The following is a 25608-nucleotide window of genomic DNA, read 5'->3' on the forward strand; positions in this document are numbered from 1 at the left end:
CAAGATGAAATAAACATTTAACAAATTGCAGCAATTAACTATCGTGAAATAAATGTTAGAGATCGTGTTAATTAGGAAAAAATAAAATTTACACATTAAAACACAAAAGATTACAATACTGATATAACATGACACATTTACATGTAATTTGACATGTTTCAGGCTAGGTTGTCTTACTCTACCCTTTTCTTTCCTGGCATAGAGCTCTCTATAGTGTGCTTTTATCCATCCAATTAAAACATATTAGTGGACAGTTTGTTTAATAATTCAGAGTAGAGGGATGTAAGTGCATCAATGTGATTGGTAGAAATGCCAATGGTCAAGGTCAGGATTTTAAGTTATATCTGCAATTTCTAACAGGGTGCTCAAAAAGATGCCACTTTTTATTTTTGACCACAATCAAATTTTGGTTGTATAATGGTACCACACAGTTAGTGGTGTCGGCTAATTCTAGCTCATTTACAAAAACATGAAAAAAACTTATCAAATCTTTTGGAAATTTTTAACACATTCTTCCTAGGAACAAGGTATAGGGCCCTATGGTTTTTGGAGGTTATAGTCCTGCTTCGTTTGGAAATAAGACTAATAGGGGGTAAATAGGTGTTATCATTGAAATGATAGAAAAAGCATATTGTTGATCTGATTTTTATTATTCAGATATCTGCTCGTTTTGAAATTCTGTTTCAAAATTAAGTTTTTACAGGGTATGCTTATCATTAATTGTTATGGAGTTGAAAGAGTACAAAATTTGGTGTTGCCCCAAAAAATCAACTTTTTAAATTTGCCTTAAGTGTTCAGTGTTCTACCACTGCAGTCTTATCATTCTGCACTCTGCGAAGCCCTTTATGAACTTTAATTGATCCACTGTCCTGAGGACTAAAGAACAGAACAAGAAAAACATGAATCATATATACAACATGTAGGTCCAGGTCAGAAAGTAAAGCAAAGAGAGGTACAGTGCAGTCCTTAGAGATGCCATCATGTCCCAAAGTTTAGAATGTGGATATACATGAGTACCATACAATGTACATGTACATATTCACATATGGTGCAAGTGATACAATACAGTCTAAATGTATGGTGCCAATGATGTATAATGATTTAGTTCATGGTACCAGTGAAATAGTGATTTAGATTTCATTGGTGCCAGTGACTTTTCAATTCAGACATACTTTGTAAGAGTGACACAGTTATTCTAAAGTTAGTGGTGTTAATTGGGTATTCTATCTGAAATCTAAGTTGAGAATAAAGATATGACTTTTTTTAAGCTTCCAGTAGCTTGCCAAATAAAATCAAATGATATTTATTTATTCAAATCATGACATTTGATTATCATTAATACTTATACAAAGAAAAAATCCTATATACAACAAATTACAAAAACAGACATTTGGCCCAAAGAGAGGGTGAAAACACAATTAACAATAGGTATTGTCCCAGCTGAGGAAATACAGTATGTCAGGTTTGTGAAACTTAAAAATGGGTAAGCTCCCATTTTCGTTTCTAATAAAATTAGAGAAACTTTAAAGACCTTCAACTAAATCAGAATGCTGAGTTCAACACAATTCATATTAGTATGTTGCATAAAATGTTACGTTTTTGTGCTTTGTTAATTTTGTTACCATTTCCGGTCTGTAACTGAACTTCATGCTAACTCTTCAAAATAGAGGATCAATAAATATAAACTTCCTGTTGTGGAAACACGTTCGCTTTTTCAATTCGCCGAGCACAGAACCGTCTTTAGTTTAAAAGGTTGTTAATTTTGAAGAGACTAACGCTCATGATATGGATAAACAAACAGTTTTTGACAGACTTAGGCAATTTGACGCCTATCCGAAGACCTTGGAGGATTTTAGAATCAAAACTTTCGGCGGAGCAACCGGTACAATCTGTTTCCAGTTTTTTTGTTAATTTTTCTTCCTTGTTTTCTCTTTCGGATCGAAAATATCCAAACAGAAATTTGTGACCAATTATAAGTATGAATGACACTTTCATAACATAGGTTCAAACTGAATTTATGTATCTTAGCTAATGGAAACTGCCTTTAACTGGATTCAGTTATATATATTTTTCGTATATTCTTTTCATCTGGTTCTGTCTATAGGCCAAATGATTATGCTGTTTTTGGAGGCCAATTTTCTATTTTGCTTGCTCTTGAGGCATAACTGTCAAATTTAAAAAATGCCTACGGCAACATGTTATAGGGACTGTTGGTAATCCAGATAATGATGACGTTTACTGAAGCTTCTTTTTAATCTGTCATTAAGACGACCAGACAAAATAAAAATTAGCTTCAAAAGACGGCCTACTTATTTGGACTATGCCTTAGGTTACCAGGATTTTTAAAGCTTGACAAGTACATGTATGTGGGCTCAAATTTCACCACTAGTTTCCCTCTTACCACAGACAAGTGGCCTTAATGCTTCTACATTTATGTATTAAAGGGAATAGGAACCCCAGTAGAGTTTTACTCGGATTTAATAGTATCTGTGTAAACATTCATAAAAATGTGTTTCTTAAATTTCTGATAAACATTAACACAGGAGGCTGGCATTTTTTCCCAGTATGCGTTATGATTCATGACGTATCTGTAGCACTAATCTTTCCCGCAGTACTATCATGTAATGCTTTATCTTAACGTGGTCACACAAGAAACAGAATTTATGTAAAGTAGAAAACATAATTCAAAACAAATGAAAATATCAAAACTTGAAATTGTTTGCTTTTATAAATTCATTTTCATTTGAGAGTCAACACAGCAGGTCATCAGACAAAAAGTAGATTTAAATAATACTACATCTTTATAGCTTGTTTATGACAAAAATAAAGATAAGAAAAAAGGGTACAAATGGGTTTTATTTTTTCTTTGTTTGCTTTGCATTAAAATTTCAAATTGTAACTTCTTTCATTTGTAAAAATATAGCTTTCGTTGGCCGGGTCATTCCTCCTCGTAGGATTAATCCGATGCAGCAGTGTAGCGAATAGAGTCATCACATTCTGAGACGTTGTATGTATGTATATATACACACTGCATGATTGAGTAATGTACATGTATAATAGCCTCCAAGACTATTTTGTCAGGTCTGGTAAAATAGCTTATTTCTTGTCATTTGGAGATATGATGTAAAATGAAATTTGGAATGAAAAATGTAAAAAAAAATAATACATAAATTAAAGTATAATAAGAATTCTAATCATTAAAAATTTACAAATTTTCTCTATTCTAATATTTTAAAATTGATACAGATTTCTTTACATAGAAATATTAATGTTAAATACTTTTTAATGTAGATTTTTGAAAATAATGATGTTCTTCATATCTTTTCTTTGCATTTTCAAATAATTCTGCATAATAGCTGAATTTTGTATTCAGTGCTAATAGACCTTGTTGATCAGTAGCTATTGCTTTCTAAACTAAACAATTAATGAATTTGATGTTTAACATTTAATTCACCAGAGAATTTTTTTTTACTAACATGGCCTTAAGTCATATATATCTTCTAATTCATCATCATGATAGATTAATGTATTGAACTATACTGATTGTTAATTATAATCTGTAAAATTATAAAAAGAAACTGAAATGTTCTCATTATAGTTTATAAATAAAGTCAGTAAGAAGCCTGTATATTTTTTGATAGCAGCATCATATCATTAATCAATATTCTAATTACCGATAGGTCCAACAAAATAGCCACTGCCAAAAAAATATAATACATCAGCAGTGTCAATGTCTTGAATTAAGAATGATAGATATTAATAGGATAATTAATTAGAAGGAGTGAATAACCAAAATATTATCACAAGTGCCGAAGAATGCATAGATTTAACGTTTGTGTGTGGTAATTGTTCCGCACATAAGTTAAATCTTACTGCATTCTTGGGATGAGTGATCATATTTTGATAACCAATTGATTATCCTTTTTGTTATACAGATTTCCTCGATTATTCATTGCTATTTTCAACATGAATTTCAAATTTTGTGAACGGCAGATTGATTTCAAAGTTTTGGTAAGAGAAAGTGAGTGAAATTACCAAATTTATTTCACAGTGTGAATTATCGAAATTTATTTCATTGGGAACATTCAATAAAACACTGCTATCTATATAATAAATATGTATATGCCCTTTTTGTTCCACTATTATATTCATTATCTTATTATATTCCACTTACCACAAATGTTAACTTCACTTACATTTGTACACGTAAAATAAATTTTAACAACCACTTACCATATTTACCATCATAATTGGTGCTGCCATCTGGTAATTTTGCAGTAAGGGAGATTATCTGATTGCCAAGATGGCTACCCACTGTAATCGTAGATTTAGAGCAATTATCCTCTCTAATTAAATAATTAAGTACAATATAGGAAAATGAACTTCCAATTATTCTTGTATTACATTGTATGTAAAGACTATCGATATACCCCATATGTTGAAAAGAGTTCCTTTTCCCTTAATTCATACATAACTTTTTTTTTCAATTTTTTAAAAAAGACCCTACATGAAATAGCTGTGCATATATCATTGTGTGAAACTTCCACTAAATGGCCAATAAAAGCATAAATCACTTTTAGCTAGTGCCGATTATTGAGCAATTGCCACCTAATTTACTGACTCTCGTAATGACATTTAGACATGTTTCGTAAATATCCCTTAAAGTTTCTGCCAACCTGACTTCCCATTCTTAGTGTATACAGGTTGTACTATAAAAATCTTTGCTTAAATATTTTAAAGAGTGCTTTGTAGTGAAACTTTAATGTGAGAAGTTTAAATAGTAAGTTACTTGCTGATGTTAATGAGAAAAATTTTAAAATGTGTTCACACACTGGAATTTTTTTGAAACTTAATTTCATTTCATGCTGTCCACTAATTTACACAGTTTGAATCACCTGTTGTGTACACTGGACAGGTAATTATTGTCCTTCTCTTGCCCAATATGTCAACTTGAAAAAACTCACCTACAATACATAATGTATATAAAGGAATTTTATCACAATGCACTCTGCAGAATTGGTAAAAATTAAGTGAAAATAAACACCTCATGAAAATATCCAGTTATATTACTATACAGTACCAGTGTCTTCTCTTTACAGACTTTTTTCTATAAATGGCTGTATGAAAAAATTTCAAAAATTAGCAAAACAAGAAAAGCAAATTGATATGCTTTCCTCCTATTTAGACATAAATTGTTCTAAAATGTGAATTTACTTATTTTTACAGTAACTATTATAAGTTCTTTTATAATGGTGATCCTGTTTATATCTGAGCTGAATTTCTACCTTACAAATGATGTTGCACAGGAGCTCTTTGTGGACACCACCAGAGGCCAGAAATTAAAAATTAACATCAACATGAGGTTCCATGTTTTACCATGTGCCTGTAAGTAACTCATATTTATTTTTGAATTATTGTTGTTTAAATACATATAGTAAAATTTAAGATTGGTTTAACAGGAACAATATGGTGTCTGAATTAGAATTTCTTTGGTGACCTGAGGGCCTTCAAAATGTTTTCAAATTTAGTGTGTACATGGCTTTATTACCATCTATTCCATGAAGAGGACTGCTTATGGCATAATGGCCTTCAGGCAATGTCCATAAGTAATCAATATCTTTAGTATGGAAAATGCAGTTTTCACACATATTACATCAAGAAGCATAAACAAACTTAAATTGATAAACAACCAAAATAACAGCTGAAACCCTAAACATGTGTTGCACATATGTTTAGGAACATATCAAGAAAGTCATATTCATCTTCCCAAGTTTGCATTAATACGTTAGACGTTATATGGAATTGTACATGAATGAAGATATTTAAACATGTCTTGATTTAGGGAGGTAGACCTAGGGTAAGGAACACAACTCTTAGAAATGATTGGAATGTTTGTATTCAGCATTTTACATCAATCTCATCTAAGCATCAAAGTAACTTGGACTGATTTCAATATGTTTCAAATGAAAGCTTGATAGGTTTTGATGAAATTGAATATAATACAAACATATCACTGATTTCGAGAGTAATGTCCCTTACCCTAGGTCTGCCTCCTTAAGTCCACTTGAAGTAGGTGGTATCCTTTTTTAATGTTAACCTGTTCGTAGTATTTCTAGTTTCTTTTCTAATATTTGTTGTTTATTTTGAAGTTTTAAGTATAGATGCAATGGATGTGTCTGGAGAACAACAGATAGATGTAGATCATCATTTACTGAAACAGAGGCTTGATTTACAGGGGAATAGAATAGATGATCCCCCTGAGAAGGAAGGTAAACTAATTACATGTATACTAATGTCCGACAAACTTTAGTTATCAAATTTAAGGAGAAATTCTTGCTATATGCAAGTTAAAATTCAATTTTGCTAGTAGAAATTATTTTACCCTTGCTGAAATTTGTTTTTGGAATTCTATAGGGATGATTTTTTTTCGCTTTGTTGACCTTGGAAAGTCATCCCTGATTCTATATGATAATGAATTATAAGTTAAGTTCAGAAATGACAAAAAACTTGGATTTAGCTAGTGTAAATTTTCAGTACTTGTTAAATTTAACTAGTGGAAACAAAATCATACTATAATCCCTACTGAAACTAAAATATTCATGTAAATATATGGCGTAACACATGTATGCAATATATTTTATATGCACTTAGAGAACTTATAAAAGAACTGTGATGTGTGACATACATTTAATATAGGAAATATTAAGGTTGACCATGTTAAAGATAAAAGAATATAAAGATATAATTCAAATACAGGAGATTTGTTCGAATTAATAGGAAATAAAATAGACATATTAGGTCCTTCTGTCGTTATGGCGATGGATAAATATGATTAGTATTTGAATTGTAAACTTGAACTTGAAAAACTGGCCAAGAATATGATACCAATGATGGTTTTATTATTACTCAACTTCTTCATTTTTTTCAGAACTTGGAGATGAATCGAAAAATATAACTGAAGTAAGTGCAATGACATAGTATTTAAGAAGTCTTCCAGAAAAAAGTTTTGGATGAATTTAAACTTTTCTAAAAAAAAAGAAAAAGAAATCAACCTTGAAAGTAAAGATAAATAACATTTTATTTTGACCTATGATAAAAGAATTCTAGAATGACCAGTTTTCAGGAGGTCTAACCATGGAGTACAGCAGATATTGTCAACAGATTATTCAGTAAATTAAATTCAACTGTAATGATGCATACAGTTGTCGTACATGCGTTTGAGATTTTGAGAACTTTTAAAACTGTTCTGTTAGTCTCCAAATTGACAAATACATGTAAGTAAAAATCTTTGCTCTCACTCTTTTTTCATTTCATTTCTCATGTTTTTTTTTAGTCTTTAACCAAACCATTGGACCCCGACAGATGTGAAAGTTGCTATGGTGCAGAAACAAAAGATGGCGAGTAAGTGATGTCTGATTTTTATACAGAAATTAAATGTGAATTTTGTTGATACATTTATATAACTGAATCTATTATGAACATGTACATTGTTGTATATCTGTTATTTCATAGCAACTCTAAACATCTGTGTAATTTGGTTTTTTTTTCTAAATTTTTATCTGATTTCTATGCAGTACATTTTGAAATTATTGTGTGCATTTTTTATTGTGAATTTGACATTTTGTGAAAAATCACACATAAGTTATGTTTAAAAATTACAATGCCAGGTTCTGAAAATTGCAGTTTTAATTTGGCATTGTATTATTTCTTCATTCACGGTACAAAAACTACTTCCGGTATAAAGCTGACTTCAACTAATTCATTATATAAGGGAGCAACCTTTTGATTTTCATGTAGACAGACTTGGATCCAGTTTGAAATAGCACAACCAAATTGCTTGAAAATAGTTAGGGCCAGTATTAAAAATCTGAGAGAATCATGATGTATACCGTTAATTCTGAATTATATAGAGAAAATTTAAGAGTATAGAATATTCTGCTAAAATGAAATAATTCAGTTTTACCTCATATTTTAGAACAATCCTTTAATCCATGAAGCATTTTCTGTGAAATCTTTTTTTTTCAGTTTCCGCAGTGTATTATTAGATAGGTGTACAGAGTAGTAAATTAGAAAAATATTGGTGTAGATGATTAATTATATGGTTATTCATTCAGGTGTTGTAATACATGTGAACAAGTAAGAGAAGCATATAGGAAGAAAGGTTGGGCATTTAATAATCCAGAAAATATAGTCCAGTGTGAGAGAGAAGGTTGGAGTCAAAAGATGAAAGCCCAACAAAATGAAGGATGTGAAGTTTATGGATATTTAGAAGTAAACAAAGTAGCAGGAAATTTCCATTTTGCACCTGGAAAAAGTTTCCAACAGCAGCATGTACATGGTATGTAGTCTTTAAAAAAAACAATATGGTATTAAAAAATTAAAATAAAATAAAAAATAAACCAGTCAGCAAGCTTATAGAGGTAATACGACCCTAGTAAGAATGCTGTCAAAGTTGTTTGTTCTGATCATATAATGTTCAGGTGTTCAATATTAAAGAGAATATGTGTTTCCTAAAATGTTCTAAGTAACTAAAATAAATCTGTAAATTTGTTTGAAATGAGAAATTCCCTCTCAAAGAGGACAGCCATTTGAATCTATCCATTAGATTTGAGGAAAACTGATGGTACGGTGTTGACACATTATTGTACATGTATTCTCGTTTTCTGCTTGCTTCATTTACCTACAAATTTATTTCATGTCTTTCATTCACAAAAGTTTTTCATTAAAAAAAAAATGGTCATATGATGACTTTGTTACTGATTTTATAATAAATTTCTTTTCAGTGCATGATCTTCAGGCATTTGGAGGACAAAAGGTGAGTACCCTATTGACTTACAAGAGGCTCTGTAAATCGACTGAGTTACTTGTGAGAGGGTTTTCGAATCAAGTTGATTTTAACTACATGTATTTATAGTTTTCATTATATTATTAGATTCTTTCCATCTTGAAATCTTAATACAAGGTCATTATCACATTTTCAGCCTCTAAATTAACTGTGTTTTTTCTGTTCAATAATAATAGCAGTAGCAATGAACAATTTATTCTTTGAAACTGTCCTTGTTGTATACATTCTTTGAAACTGTCCTTGTTGTATACATTCTTTGAAACTGTCCTCGTTTTATACATTCTTTGAAACTGTCCTCGTTTTATACATTCTTTGAAACTGTCCTTGTTTTATACATTCTTTGATAAAAAAGTACTTTGTTAATTTTGTATGAATTGAGATACATGTAATTTATAGTACTCAATACTCATGCACTATGAGCTGTCAACTAATTTTAAATTTTGGTTTGACCTGTGAAATTAGGAATTTTCAATTCACTGTCCCCACATAAGAAAGGAACTAAGAATATGAAATGTTTGGCATCTGTCTGTCCTTCACCAACATTGCCAAATGGATATTGATAAAATTTATACCAACATTTGCTACATTGTGCTTTGAATCTTTCTGACTTGTTTGAAGTAAATGATAACCAGCTAATTTTGGAGTGTTCTCCATTGCAAAGTGAAAAAAAAATCAAACAATTGTTTTGTCAGTGCTCTTAAGCTAACATTTGTCTAATTTATACCAAAAAATAATTCAAAGTTCAAAAGTGAACTGTGGCTGGCTTCTGGGTAATTTTCATTTTATAGAATAGTTCAATAGTTACACTTGAAATGTTTAAATTATGTTGTGTCTTTAAGTTTCTTTGTTCTATCTTAATTCATAGTCTATTGTACTTTATGTATAATACTGAAGCTCTCAGTATGTAACCTTAACTTAAGTCCCAGACTTGAATGGTAAATATCAAGGATCATTATTTTCATTGCCTTTATGGCATTTTGCTATCAAAAATTGGACTTGGCAAGAACCATGTGACAGCATTCTGTTATCTCCCTTGGAAATTTAAATAGTGCTCTCCTGCCTCCATTTCCCAACAGATTGGGATTGTTTTATAATAAATCTTTCAGATATGTTAGAGCTGGGGGACATTGAACACTTTTTTTTTCTATTTCACATAGTTCATATACTAGTAATTTTAGGAAATAGTGAACAGAATTCTGTTTTAACTGTTGACTTTTTCCTTCGTATATAGTTTCTTTCCTCTTTCTTTTTCAGTTCAATTTAACACATAAAATAAAACATTTATCATTTGGAGATGATTATCCAGGAATAATTAATCCTTTAGATAATATCAAACAGATATCTGATAAAAGTAAGTATTATGGACTACCATTCTTCATTGTATGGATTTTACTTGTATAGATAATTTAACTTTTAAGAGGGTGTCTATAGAAGGCATATGCAGTAGTTGACATGCCAAATTTCATTTCCATAAAATTTTCAGCTATTATAGAACAATAATTTTTTTTCTTCTTCTTCTAAAAACTGAATGTGTGTTTGTAATTTACTGAAGAATGAAATAAATAAAGAATTAAATGGAAAACACTAGAAACATTAATATAAAGGGAAATAACTCCTCTGCCAGTTCATATGGCTTGTTTGAAAATATATTTTTAGGTATCCACTTCCGATTTGCATGTAGAAAAATCCCTATTCATTCCTACATCATAATAAGTGTGACATTACATTGGAACTATAATATAGTAGGATAACTTTTTTTAACCACCCATAGAATGTCTACATGGATAGTTTCTTTTTAGCTCTATAACTACATTCTGTGTCAGAAGTCTATCCTGTGTCAAGTTTTTAAACACCATCCAGAATGAAAGGTTCTAGTGTCCACACCTCTCATTGTTCAGGGTATAATGTTTGTGAGCATTTCTAGCTGAATCAGTTCAGCACTTTTCTGAAAGAACATATTTTACAAGGGAGTAAGTTCAAACCAAAACTTTTCTCAAACTTTGGTACATCAAACATCTGAAGAAAATTTAAGCAAAATTTGGAGGTCAGTGACCATCTGAGAAAAATTACAGGACTTGCCAAATACATTAAAATTGTTTTATTTTAATGCAATTTTTGCTCTTACACATCATATATTTTTAATGTTTATTTACCTTAGATTTTGCAAATTTTCATTTCCTCTTTGGCATAAATCATGTACATGTATGTATACAATGGAAAAGTGTTTGCTATGGAGATCTGTATAGAAGATTAAGATTTTATTAAATATTAGGTAAACAAATATGTTTTCTGTAAATTTAAAATTTCATCAGGTAAGAGAGATAGGGATATGTTTACATGTATATGTGAAAACTACTGTCTTTATGTTAAAACCTGTTTCACCACTTGCTTCCCCTAATGATATGTTGAGTATTTTTACAATTTGGTGATTAAACTATGGTCAGCTTAAAATACATGCTGGTTGTATTGGGTTGTTCGAAGAACTATTCCTGTAAAATTTACCTGCAGAGGGTGGAACACCACAATTCATAATGGTTACTACATGTACCAAGATAATTAATTTTATTTTTTCAATGCATTAAATTATGAAAAATATCAGAAATGCCCCAACCAAGGTTGAAATATTTAAGTGGTATTACACCCCCCTTCCAGGGAAATTTTACAGGAATAACCCTGAACTCAAATGTTTTTCTTTTTCATGTCTAATACATTGTCGCAACAAGTTATATGGTATATCACTCAAGGTAAAACAGTGTCCAGCCAATGGTAAAACAATGATAAAATGAAGTTTCTGTGATTTATTTAATTTTCTGAACACTAACACTCAGTCAGTACTATTGATATTTTTTTACAATGCTACAAATGTACATTGTTATCTGAAAAAAAATTGCTTTATTATTCATGCTGATGCTAAACGGTGTAAATAATCTGACTTCATTGGTCCAAATATGGCCAATAATATTCCAACTATAATTTTGAACATGAACTAAATAAAGCATATTCTCTTCCTGAGTGAAGTTGTAAATCTTAGGAAAAAACGTTTGATGGAAGTTAATATTGGTAACCAAATCAGGTTTGTTTGTTTGTTAACTTTAAGTGGATCTTAAAACAAACTCATTTTTGTACACCTTCTGTGCTAATTGAGGTTATGAAGGAATGGATAGTGTTCACTATCATGGGACCTTGTTGTTGCCTGCAACCCATCACGAGGGGACATGGAAATGCAGGCATCCTTCTGTCCATCCGTGTTTTCCGCACTTTTTTTTGTAATGCTCCTACCAAATAAGTTTCTTTTTTGGTATGTAGCCTTATTATGAAGAGTTACAGATTGATTTCGCCTTTGGTTACAATTGAATTATTTTTACGGAAGTTATGGCCCTTAGACTTAGAAAATTTCAGTGAATTTACAGTTTTCCGCACATTCTTTTGTAACGCTTGTACAAAATGATTTTATCTTTTATATGTAGTCTTACTATGATAAGTTACAGATTAAGTTCAACTATAATTATGGTTGAATGATTTTTACAGAAGTTACGGCCCTTGGACTTAGAAAATTTCAGTGAATTATAAGTTTTATGCACTTTTTTCTATGCTGGGGACATTGGAACCCTGTTCTTTTATTAGTTTCCTAACTGATAATTTGCAGTTAGTGAGAGCTGATAATTTTTAGGATGTCAGTTACATGATGATATTGTATAAATCACATAACTGTAGGTATAACATAATACACCAATCATGTGATGAGATAAAACAGTTCGATGATAATAATAAAATTAATAATACATGGAGTTTCATCTTTAATAGTATTTGTGATTATTTTTCAAACCCAATGCTGTAACATTCTTATAAAAAATGTCCATTTATATCACATGAAAAATGATCTTCTAGTTTTCTACACAAAACCCTTTGGTAGAAAAAATATATTATTAGGTCCAAACTTCATGAAAGTCTTCTCATAACTAACATCGGATTCCAGTTCCTATGGCCATAAATGTTCCAAATGTACCACCTCCTTGAACCATGGTTTTTCCAACAATCTGAACAAGTTCCCTGCCTCGTAATCCCATCCTGCAAATTAACATGTAAATGAATTGCTAATATTCTTTTTGTTGAAAATACCAATGCTAGCTAAAAAAATTATTTTAGAAGGTCTCAATATCAATCTAAAGATGTGCCGAAAGTATTTTGTCATGATCACATCTTAAATTTTCCACTCACTTTCTCAGCAAAATGACAATCTAAGAAAAAAATATTGATAAAGCATGTCTTCATGAAATTTTATCATCAGAAAGAAAAAGAATCAAAATGTCATTGTTATTATGGAAATCGTTATAAATTTCTATAGAAAAGAAAGAAAAAATACATTAAATTAATACATAATCCAAGTAACTACCAGTAAATTGATGACATAATTTTTTTTACAGAATACTACAATGTACAAGATTAAATGACATAGAAATTAATATCATCTTTTATTCTCTGTGTAAATTGGTTGAAAAATATTTCAATGATAATTTCTTGAAAAGATACATGTAAAATACTGCTTCAGAAAGAAATGAGAAATTCCAGAGCGGCAAAACACTTTGTTACAGTGTACAATGTATGTGTATAAATAGAATTCCACATCAAATGTAGGAAGGACAGGTCATGTTGATATAGATTGTACATCAATAACACTTGTTGTTATATTAATATATGTATGTAAAGTCATACTACATGCTACTACATGTACTCATTGATCATGCGAGATTTTTTTTTCTTCTGGCTTTGTTATCTATCAAAGACTTATTAAAATTAAAGATATGCATTCACCTTATAGCTGAGAATCCACCAAATAAGGCCCCAGATGCCATTCCGACACAGAAGCCCATCATAAATCCCATTTTCATTTTGTCAAAACAGCTTGGGCCTTGTTGGCCATAGTTATAACCACCGGGTACACCTGCTGGCATCACTTATCAACCTGGAATAGAAAAATCTTGAATTAAGTATTGTCAGACCCTTCATTCATTGAAAGTCCTTCCAATAAATTAAGTCATTAAACTATTAGAAGCTGGAATAGGCAATATTCCTGTTCAATACTCAGACATCTGAGGGATGAACTTTATAGGAAGAAGAGGACTTTATTGACAATTTTCATTGGGAGGAGTTCCCAGTGTCAGTGATCAAGGTTAAATGCACTATGCACCATAGCTGTATTGTCAGTTAAAATATCACATCATGGTACTATATTGTTTTGACAAAAGGGAGCATTTCATGAATGTCTATTGTGTTAACAGATGTGAAAATTCACTGAAAATCATACTCAACTTTCAGACTTCCTGAAAGTGTCTTCGTCATAAGTTTTTCCATAACCCTGAAATGTCCTGCCTAAAATTGTGTACCTTTCTGGTGTATTTATGAATTTAATGACTGACAGAGAAAGCTGTAGTATTTCACTGAAAGTGAGAGCCAAGCATAATCAATGCTAACGATCACAGGCACAAAAGTCTTGTTCTATCAACGACAGTGCTTTACAATCAAAACGTACCCAAGAAAAATCAAAATCAATTGATTTTTCTGGGGGTACGTGTGGACACTCCGTTAGCAAAGCCCTGTCATTTATAAATAGAATCAGGGGCCTGTGATTACGATACTCGATAGTTATTCAAGGACAATTCGGTGTTACGTATTCGTCTCCCCGATTATACTTTCACCCGCTTTTTACCTTGTTTGTGTGAAATATTATGGTGTCTCGTACTGAATTATGTTAAAAAAAAAATCGCTATGTAATGCAAGAAATCGTCAGTTTCTTGTTATCATGGTGCACGATGTAGCTGTATTTGAGAACTTCCGGTTAAGTGAATTGTCTGAGGACCGAAAAAAATATATGTATAACGAAGCACCGACAAGTTCTACATATCATAGCTTTAACTATTTTCAAGTGACAAAGTGAAAAAAAAATATTTTGTACCTTATTGTAGACAATATACCAGTATATGTGTTGGTATATAGTGATAATCTTTCTTCTGTTCACACTGAGGAGACCAGGATACATCTATTTCCCCCCTTCTCATCCTGGAATCAGATTAAGTTTATGACACCACCGTTTTGTGTGTAAAGAGGAACAGCAGCCCAGGAGTGTATGCATGTATTAGAGGGAGATGTTGTTTGTAGTAATCTATAGAGAACACTGTTGTTGCTATTTGGCTGTTTTTGCCAATTTTCTTAAATTTCTCTGTTGAAGATAGGATAGCTCTATTTGCTAAGGGTGTTTGTAAAAACCACAGGATGGATTTTGATGAGTGATGTCCGAAATTAAAGATCAAAGATTGGAAAATGGCAACATGTGTTTATTTATTTATTTATTTTAAATGAACAGAATAGAAATGTTTTCCATTTCAAAATTAGGTCTTTTTAGACAAACAAGCAAAACAATCATTTTTTTAAAGGTTGATAAAGCATAATTTGTCATTGAATATTTGTGAAAACTATTGCATTTATCAAGATGAAATTGATATCAAATCAAATGAAAGAGAAAAATCTCCTGAATGGCAATGTCTTTTTTCAACAAGTGTGCTTTGAATATAACAATAAAATGTTGACTAAATGAATGTACCTATGTCTTGAGAAAGAAATATCAAGTTTTACCAGTATAATGACTGGGGAGGCAGAGTTATATAGACTTTGTTTGGAGTGACCAGACCCTGTAATATAAAGTCTCTGCAGCAGCAAAGGGACCATTCTGAGTTGATAGGAGAAAAAAATTAAATTGTGAAGATAAAATAAGATCATGGTAAAATGCAAGATAATGTAGTCTCAGGCACTCTTTGGTAAAATATCTAATTCACTTTGTTTTCTACCTTTGCATAGAACTAAAAATCTAACCCTTAGGAATTGTATGTTAATATCTACCCATTGCCTTTTCATAGTCTTGTTTCTTGTTAGATATAAATTATAGGTAAATGGATGTTATATTATAGGGGGATAACTATTGTCAGATATGCTTGCAAGTGAGGTAATCCAACTTGAGATTTTGTAGTCTGTATTGAGATGGGGAGGGATAACCTTTTCATACTATATTTAGATAATTGGATCTATAAAGACTTTTCTTATTTTCTCATATTATTCAAATATGTTTATTACTAAGACATAGCCCATATGTGTATCAAAATATCATTTCAATGTACTTGACTTTTCTTTCTATGTACATTGGGCACCAACTATTTTTAAACTTTGGGGGGATGTTTATTTCGAAAAAAATAATAAATAAGATTATTCCAAATTTGAGCAAAGTATTTTTTTTACTCAGCCATGCATGGACAGAAAAAAATTATGATTCAATATTTCCCCAATTACTTAACAATTTAGATTTTCAAATAAAAGTTCTTAACTCCAGCTGCTAAAAAAAAAATTTCTAACTCAACATAAAATCCCAGGCGCCCACCTCATGAAGAAAATGGTCTGTGCCTTGACATTTTTGGTTGTTTTTTACCTACCTTCCATCATTTTATTCATCAATGTACATTGTATTAAACATTAAACTAATTTTATATTATTTCTACAGCCCAGATGATGTTCCAGTATTATGTGAAGATTGTCCCTACAACATATGTAAAAGTAGATGGTCAAGTATGTATATAGTATTTAATCGATCTTCGTTAAACATTTGTGGTATTACTTTTTTGTGTCAAATAGTTAGGTATTCCTTACAAATTTCGAATTTTTAGCAACAAGGAATAAAAGGAGATGTATATTTTGATGTCTATAAAATTATTGTTCCTACCATACTAGTAAAAACAAGTTATTGTTTGAATTTGGAATTATTTTGGATTAAAGAAAAAAGTGAAAAAAAATTATTTATAAAACTTACCCTACTAAGGGGATTAGTCATGACTAAGGGGGGTTAGTAAGTTTTCCTTGCTTTTTGTTATCTAACTAACCTTACCCCCTTAGCCATGCTGGCATGAATAACCCCCTTAGTAAGGGTTAGTTTTACAAATTGCTTTTTTTCTTTTTGTCATTTTCTAAATTCAAAAATAATTCCAAATTTAAATAATACCTTGTTTAAAAGGTTATGAAGAAAATAATACAAATGTAAATTACAGAAAACATTTTGTTTTCTTGATGTACTACTTTTCTCTTCTTTTGTGGTGGACAAATGAGCCCAAAATATTATCACAAGGGCCTACAATTTAACAAAACTAACTGGAAACTTTATAGATTTGTAAATCTCCTACACTTTTTATGTAATACAATTATTAATTGTTAAACCTGTGTACTATTGTTATTGAAACCCTTGATATGAACTCTCTCTTTAAAGTGTTGTTTAAAAATATGTTTCTTTATAATTACCAAGTATGTTAAAAGAAAATAAGTTTCTACACATTTTTTTTCAGATTTTGAATACAAATCAGTATTCTGTGACAAAACATTCAAAAGTAGTTGGTGGTACTACTGGTGAATCAGGACTTCCAGGAGTTTTTGTTATATATGAAATATCTCCCATGATGGTCAAATATACAGAAAAAAGAAGGTGGGTTAACCATTATACATACTAGCATGGGTGCCATAGACAAGTATTGCAAATTTGTTTTTCTTATCCACAAATTTATCAATGTGTCTGTCTGTATTTCCCTTCATAAACCTCTGAAATTATTTAAGTGATTTTGATAATACTGTGTTTAAATGTTGAACAACATTTAGAGACTGGCATGACACAATATGTTTGGGAAGAGAGGTAGTCCAACTTAAAGGTCTTTTCTATCATTTTGAACGAAGGCCTGTAAGTGCACTCTTTCAAACTGTTAAAAAAATTAATACTCAGTAATGAAACTTTGCATTAATGTTAAGTAGATGTGACACTCTGTTTGTCGATGTCTAGAAAGGGAGATAATCCAACTTTATTTAATGTCTTTGAATACAGTCTGCTTGTGTTGATAATTTTTCATAGGATCTTTATGAAATATTTATTATATACACAGATTTTTGTTAATGCACACTATTCAATATGCACTGTTCTATTAGTCACTGAATGATTTTTTTCTATTTTTAGGTCATTTACCCACTTTTTAACAGGTATTTGTGCCATTATAGGAGGTGTATTTACAGGTAAAGATTTACTGTATTGTACTGATTGTCAGTAACAATAGCAACGTTTTATCCACTAAATTTAATAACTGCTTTATATATGGTATTTTATCAATAGTTGGAAATTTATACTATCTAACCACAAGTTTGCTAACTTCTGGACAAGGAAAAATTAGAATACTTTTTTCTTTTTTTCCCTTAAAAATAGATTTTATTTAGCAAAGCTGTTATAAAAACCTTACAGTTACAGCTTTCACTTATAAAGGTACCCTAGAATTTCTGTACCTATAAGTACAGTGTTTATTACAGGTAAAATAATAATTTTTTTTTTTTTACATTACACAAGTAGATTTAAATGTAAACAGGCAATGTATTCACTACTTCCCTGTGATACATGTAGTTTTCATTTACCGTTTACCTAATATTTATCATCTTTATGAAATTGGACTTAATGTGATTACTTCCATGTATCTTAAGTACTGTCAGTATCACAGGAAAGCAATGATTACATGTACATAATTATGATCATTGCAAAATAAGAAGTAATTTACCCAAACTTGATAATGTATTCAGTTTCTTGATAGTGACATACTGAATAATTTCATTCTTTAAAAGATTAAGAATATCAATTTGCATTATTCTGAGATTTGACATGTAATAATAAATATATAAATAGTGAAACTAATGATGGTGAATATAATGATGACATCCCAATAGTTTTGATCATGTGTTTCATATCCTATGACTAGATGTTTCAAAATGATTTCTTTTTCATAATTAAGTTTGATTAAAATTTCTCTTACTTTTTCTCTTAAATTTTCTTGTTGCATTCTGTTTCTAAGGAGAAAACTTAACATATGTATTAGGCAAAAATATATAAAATTTGAGGTCAGAGCTGATTATATTTTTCAGTAAACTTCCAACCCATCCAACCCCTATTCAGATAGTGTAGACCATAGGGTTGTGTTTTAACACATGTATATATATATATATATATAGCAGAAAAAAGGGGATACAGGTTGAAATTAATAGTGAATAACAAGATGTTGGAAATGCACTGTTTTGTATTTAAAGACACAATAAAATAAAAAAAGAAACACAAATGACTGTATAAAGTCACATATCTATATATATTTTTTTTTTCAGTTGCTGGTATCATAGATTCAATGATTTATCATTCATCAAGAGTTTTACAGAAAAAAATTGAACTCGGAAAAGCAACATGACAGAGGCAACAGAATAGGATATTTATAGAATTTATACTGGTTAATGGTATTCTGTGTGTGCTATCCAAGAACAGATCTGTAATAATGAACCAGTATGTCACTTGATAGACTGGTGATAAATGTAATATTTGGTAAGAGGTCCATATATATGCATCAACCTAGGGAAGCAATATTATTTCTGTTACACTGATTGTTTTTTATGTGTATTAAGATGTTTGGTATTGTTAGAGGATTACTGAACATGTACATTATATGATAAGTATCCATGATGGACTATTTAAATTTAACAGCTGTAAAACATTGGTTTGTTTTTATCTTAATTTGTTCAGGATAATTTTTTTATGTTTTTAAATTCAGAAGTTACATAGATTTCATGATTTACTGAAATTGCTTCTGGATGTTTAACAATTTGCACTGAACTTAAAATATTTCAAGAATTACAATGGTCAGCTTAAAAAGACAAAAGGGTGCTGATTATTTTTACACAAATTAAAAAAAAGCAGAAATATAATTGATGTGATTTGTGATCTATATCAAGGGCATTGTACTTTCTTTTTATAATTATGGCTTTTTAGAGAGTTATTTCCAATGACAAAATTAAAAATAATCACAATATAGAGTTTGTATAAGTATTTTTTTTCAAATTGTCAGTAAAAGTTTGAACTACAATCATGTTTAAATGTATTATTTTTAAAAGAAATCTCCATAGAAATGTGAGTGTATTTGAGTAAGTAAAATATTGTTTATTGGTATGAAAATTTCATGATATTAAAATTTAAAAAATGTCAATGATACAATCATAAGTACATGTATTTCTGTGCATCTGGTCAGATTAATTTGGTTCCCAGATCAATATCATAAATGACCCTAGGATTGCTTAAAATATACACTCGGGTCACCACCGATGGATATGCGTAATATATGAGTAAATTGCTGCTTATGAAATGAAGTAAAAAACCAAGATGAAATTATCTGAATTAACTTATTATGGTCCATTTAAATTTAAAGATAACATAAGTAATTTGAAATTTTTTTTTTTTTTTAAATATTCCTTTTTTAAATTTGATTATAAGAACATTTAAAATAAATAAAATAACATCATAACCACTCATCCAATGAAACGATGGAAGACGTCACTGGTGACCCAGGGTTATATTTGAGAGAAACTTGTGGAACAAAAATATTACCCGGGCTGCCAGGTCATTGATCTGATGGACCTGTAAGCCACATTGTTCTATTGTTTCTGAATTTACTTCGTTGAACACTACAAGTCAGTTTAAAAGTGTAAAGAAGAAATCATTAAATCCTCTTCAATTTATTTTGGAAATATTGATATAACTCATCTATCAAAATTCATTAAAAACTATTCTTAGTTGTGTTTTTTTGAAATATGAAATAAAAAGTTCTACTTAGAAATATGGTAAATGATACAAAGCAAATTAGAAATCATATATATATGTCATATGACTGCAAAACAGTTTTGTTTGGATTGGGAAATAATAACAGAGAATTATTTTTTTATTTCTAAGTTAGAACATGTTGGGCACACTAAAAAGTATGAAATTTAAGGATTAAAGATAATAAATTGTGAATATTAGTCATACATTGTATATTTGAATTGGAGGCTGGTATTACTTTTTCTATTCAAATAAATAAGAATATGTAAATCCAATGAAGAATTATTTTTAATTTTTCAGCTGTTTATACAATTTTGCAGCAGCTTATGCTCTGTGAACTGCGAAAATTGAAATCTATATTTAGTTTCAAATTGATTCCAGTCAGAATTAGGATTTGATCTAATCAGTATATTATTAAACTAAGGGATTATTTGAATGGTAGACTGCTGACCAATACACATTAATGATGTCACTGTACCAATACACATTAATGATGTCACTGTATCAATACACATAAATGATGTCATTGTAGCAATACACATTAATGATGTCACTATACCAATACACATTAATGATGTCACTGTATCAATACACATAATGATGTCATTGTAGCAATACACATTAATGATGTCACTGTATCAATACACATTAATGATGTCACTATACCAATATACAGTAATGATGTCACTTTACCAATACACATTAATGATGTCACTGTATCAATACACATTAATGATGTCACTGTATCAATACACATTAATGATTTTACTGTACCAATACACATTAATGATGTACAATATACAAAATAACCAACATTGTATGTTGACCAAAGAAACCCCACCAATCATAAGGCTTATTACAAATCAAATTAAATTATTTCATATAATATAATTTTTGAATCTTTTGTATAATTTTCTGCAAAAATTGTCTGCTCTAAATCTGAGGGTGTCTTTAAAATTTAGAAGTCTATGCATTGTATTAGTAAAAGACCTTTATCACAAAATAAGAAATAATAACTGCTCTTAAAATTGATTTTATGTAAATGATTTGTATAAGTTTGACCACATGACTTAAAACCAAATCTAGTGTTTGTGAGCTCATATTTCATACCAGGCATGTGATTTGAGAACAGCAAGGAATCTCTATGCAAGCTATTTAAATACTGTAGTGTTACTATTACTTGTGATACATAAGTGTTCTATAGTGTCTTATGCTTTGTAGAAAGAATATTAATACTTCAAGAAAAAAATAATACAATAAGTACGCTCTAGATTGTGTAATGTTTAGTTCTGAAAACTTGTTTGCTCTAGGTTGTGTTATGTTTTATTCTGAAAATGTGTGTGCTTCAGATTGTGTTATGCTTGATCCTGAAAACATATGTGATCTAGATGGTATTATGTTTTAGTCTGTAAATATTTTTATGGACTTTAAAAAAAATGAAGTATAATTTATGCATAAAAAATTTCTAGCATTGTCAGGACTCAAAAATTACAATTTTTGACAAAAGAGATTTAGCACAAAAATTTCAGATATCGGACCTGTTTTCCATCATTATGATTCCAAGTCAGCTCTCCTAACCTAATCCAATAATTTCTAGTCATTGACTTTTATTACAGTGCATGCAATGATGATGTTCATGGGATGGAGTTGATCTAACCTTCATTAAACAACATTATCATTATATGTGCCTATATGCTATAATTGTTATTTCACTGATGTCTTAGATCTTTATAGTAGAGAGGGTGTGAAATTTGTTTAGATTTGATTTAATTGCATGAAAACATCAGTTTGGGTTTCGTTTATTCCATATATTTGTTTCCCAAACAGTAAATGAGGTCAATGCTAGGAGAAAAAAAGTATAATGATATTAACAGTTTTATTGACAAGATTCAGGTTTGCATTATATGTATGTAAACAATGTTGAGGTAAAAATATTATTAATTTTATTTTTTACTTTAATTTAAAAATTTGAATACTATTAAGGAAAGTAGCACAAGTTTGGCTAGTTTACTGAATAAACATTGAACAAATTAATGCACGAATGGCGAAGACATATTTGTAATAAAAAAAAATATGACCCTCTTATTTAAAAAGGGTTGTAATGCATGTATAACTTCTTTGTTGCATGTTAGTAATAGAAGAAGTCCTATGGTCTCATTTCTTTACCTGAAATCCAGTTTGTGTATGTTATACAATGTACATGTGAATATTACCTAATTATATTGATTCTACATTTGACTTCAGCATACTGTATATCCAGGGATTGATGTAAGGTACTAATTTTGCCATATTTAAGCGGTCTGTCTGAAAATACCAAAATGAATTCCACAAAAGTATTTTCTCTTGGCTTCAGCACTGAGTGCACCACTGTGCTTAAATTAAAAATGCAAAAAAAAAAAATCATTTACATGTATCTTTTGCATCAAAATTGCCAAACTTTGTACCTGCCAAAATAATCTGTCATAAGGTATTTCATTGTGATGAGGTCACTTTTTGTACATGTATAACAAATTGACTGGTGTAATTTTCATAAAATATATTTGTGAGTTTTGTGAGTTTTGTAATTTAAGTAATTTTAAAGCTAGTCCAGTAGTTTCTAAGGAACTGTATCTATCAATGTAGTATTGTTTGTGGGATAAAAAATTTGTGATTCAATTATATAAATGAATTCAAAACTACTGTCATTGTACTTTTATTTGTGGGTACCAACTTTCATAGCTTATGGCAAAATTAATGATTTGTAGATTTTTGAATTTGTGGGTTTGATAACTCTTTCATATAAATGAATGGAAGATTCCTACTCATTGAAAATCAAAATTTGTGGTTTACCAAACCCACGAAAACCACAAAAATTTTAACCCCACAACGATAATACTTCCACAGTACCTCCAAAAAAAGTAAAATTTTCATTTCAAACTAAGATACTTTGGGTTAGGTTTTATAAAAAAAATCTTAATTTGAAATTTTACTTAACTCCTTCAATTTGAAATTCTTGAATTCATGGTTTTGAAGTTTTCAGTATTCACAACAATGGGAATCTGTTATTTGTTGGGAACCAAATTTTGTGGTTTGGTCTACACATGAAAATTAGTACCCCACACACAATAGTATATACACAGTATCTCATCAATAATATATGTATGCAGTATCTATATGCAAAGAAGACATGATGTGGCATTTGTGTTATTGACCAGTATGTCTTATCTAGTGTTTTGTTTTCATTCATGTCTATAAAAATTTGGGCAAAAAAAGCAAATGATAGCCTGGAACCCCCTTTCATCATAACTTGATTAGATTCCTCCACTCTCAAATATCTGGATTCCCCCCCCCTGGTTTTTAATTTCACAAGAATCATGTTCATCATTTTATTTATTATGAACCTAGTAATTTTTTAATGTGCAGGTTCTCATGTAAAAGATATAACATATTTCTATTTCTGAGGGTTAAACTTATTTTATTGTTTTCATTCATATTATTTAGTGATGCAACTCAGAAAGGGGGACGGACTGGTTGAAGAGGGGGACTGCTCCAGTGGTTTCCTATGTAGTCAACCAAATTTTTTTAGCATAATGGGGGAGGGGGGATGAATACACCTATAGGATTTCTTGAACATGATATAACATTTTATTCATTAAAAGTAATGAATTGTTGAACTTAATTTTTTTCTTGATATTGCACTTGATGTCTGCAATTGACATAATGATCATGTATTTTCAGGAATTTTGTTTTAATGTTGAAAGGTGTAATAATATATTCTTGCATTAAAAATATCAACACTATATATATTGTTTACTCCTGTTGTTTATACCCCCCTTTTTGTGGGATGTATTTATTATTTGTGGTGTCCCTCAACTATTTATCACAGCTACTTTGACAGCTTTATAAAGTCATGTCATTTTGTAAGATTCAATTTCAGACGGAAGCCACATCAATGTTCTGTTTGACAACTTATTAATTATTTCTATCCTAGTTACTTTGGATGGGTACAGGGATTATCCATCTATGAGCTTTGCTAAGTTTTTTAGTTTGTAATAAATATTACTGCATTTACTGTGCCAACATGCCAATCTCATTGATGATTGGGTTTATAAATACTGTTTCATGACTTAATGAAACATTTTCCTAGCATTTTTTAAAGGCCACAATTTCTGATTTACTTTCATTGATTGGTATATCTTGTCTATATTCTATGTATTTCTAAAGATAAAATTAAAATAAAATTATTTGGTGGACGCGGCTTGATTAAACCACATAGATCAAACACTAAATAGTTATGGCAAATATGAACACACCATTCAAGCTTGATACAGCTCTGAATTTTGATTCTGATGAAATGTTAGACACAGGATAAAAAAAAAATCAATCCCAGCCTTCCTTCGGAGGTATGGCAATCACTTTAAGTTATTGTCTGGATATCAAGAAAATGCTAGTTTCTGACCCCTTTCTTGGCCCTTAATTCCTTAGCAGTTCAATGAAGTAATAAACTCAAATATCAGTCACCATCTTCCTTTTGTGGTACCATTTAATAAATATCCATTCATTGATAATGAAGAAATTGTTGAAATGTTATGAAAATGCTTGTGTCTGGTGTGCCCAACTCAGTCTACCTCAAAATATATATAAAAAAAAGTCAACTTAATGGGTCATTTGTTCACTGAAAATTTTGCCCATTATATACTTTATTATAGTGTGTTAACATCTTTATCGGTATCGTTGTACAATCCTTTAGACTTATATATATATATATATTCACTATATCCATATACTCAAGTTATTGTCTGGAAACCAATATGTCTATGGGCGCTGCCACTGAAAACAGCATGATTTTATTGTTCATCTACAATTTATTTTGGTAATATAATAAGAGAAACGTTTTGATTTTAGTGCTGACAGTATTTACCATCACTGACACTTCAACATTAAGTTATCAATCATCCTTAAACAGTCCATGCAGAGATTATCTACAAATTCTAGCATACCAATGTGTCCTATAACCACAGAAATACTGTTAGACTTTGTATTCATGCCTCAATATGTATTTTATTTAATTCAAAGTTTACAGTATGTTGAT

General features: G+C 30.1%; 2 protein-coding genes across 5 annotated transcripts; one reads left to right on the top strand and one right to left on the bottom strand.

Moving 5' to 3' along the window:
* Nucleotides 1–1678: 1678 nt before the first annotated feature.
* Nucleotides 1679–24318, top strand: LOC148598858 (endoplasmic reticulum-Golgi intermediate compartment protein 3-like). 4 transcript variants are annotated; one of them, XM_088559888.1, is made up of 12 exons: nucleotides 1679–1882; nucleotides 5227–5385; nucleotides 6150–6269; nucleotides 6929–6960; nucleotides 7334–7401; nucleotides 8115–8338; nucleotides 8784–8815; nucleotides 10100–10196; nucleotides 16392–16456; nucleotides 17224–17360; nucleotides 17880–17935; nucleotides 19061–24318. In XM_088559888.1, the coding sequence occupies exons 1-12, from the start codon at nucleotides 1786–1788 to the stop codon at nucleotides 19138–19140; spliced, it is 1167 nt and encodes a 388-aa protein (XP_088416014.1). In that variant the 5' UTR covers nucleotides 1679–1785; the 3' UTR covers nucleotides 19141–24318. The 4 variants fall into 4 exon arrangements, with proteins under 4 accessions (XP_088416014.1, XP_088416015.1, XP_088416017.1 ...); XM_088559889.1 differs by lacking the exon at nucleotides 1679–1882 and adding an exon at nucleotides 1887–1976; XM_088559891.1 differs by lacking the exon at nucleotides 1679–1882 and adding an exon at nucleotides 2989–3011.
* Nucleotides 12630–14690, bottom strand: LOC148598859 (reactive oxygen species modulator 1-like). Its single transcript, XM_088559894.1, has 3 exons — nucleotides 14553–14690; nucleotides 13658–13808; nucleotides 12630–12913 (listed from the first exon to the last, which is right to left on the bottom strand). The coding sequence occupies exons 2-3, from the start codon at nucleotides 13795–13797 to the stop codon at nucleotides 12805–12807; spliced, it is 249 nt and encodes an 82-aa protein (XP_088416020.1). The 5' UTR covers nucleotides 13798–13808; nucleotides 14553–14690; the 3' UTR covers nucleotides 12630–12804.
* Nucleotides 24319–25608: the final 1290 nt, after the last annotated feature.

Source organism: Perna viridis, chromosome 14 (genome assembly GCF_037379345.1).
Source record: "Perna viridis isolate PV_CMFRI_1.1 ecotype Kerala chromosome 14, ASM3737934v1, whole genome shotgun sequence".
Lineage (NCBI taxonomy): Eukaryota > Metazoa > Mollusca > Bivalvia > Mytilida > Mytilidae > Perna > Perna viridis.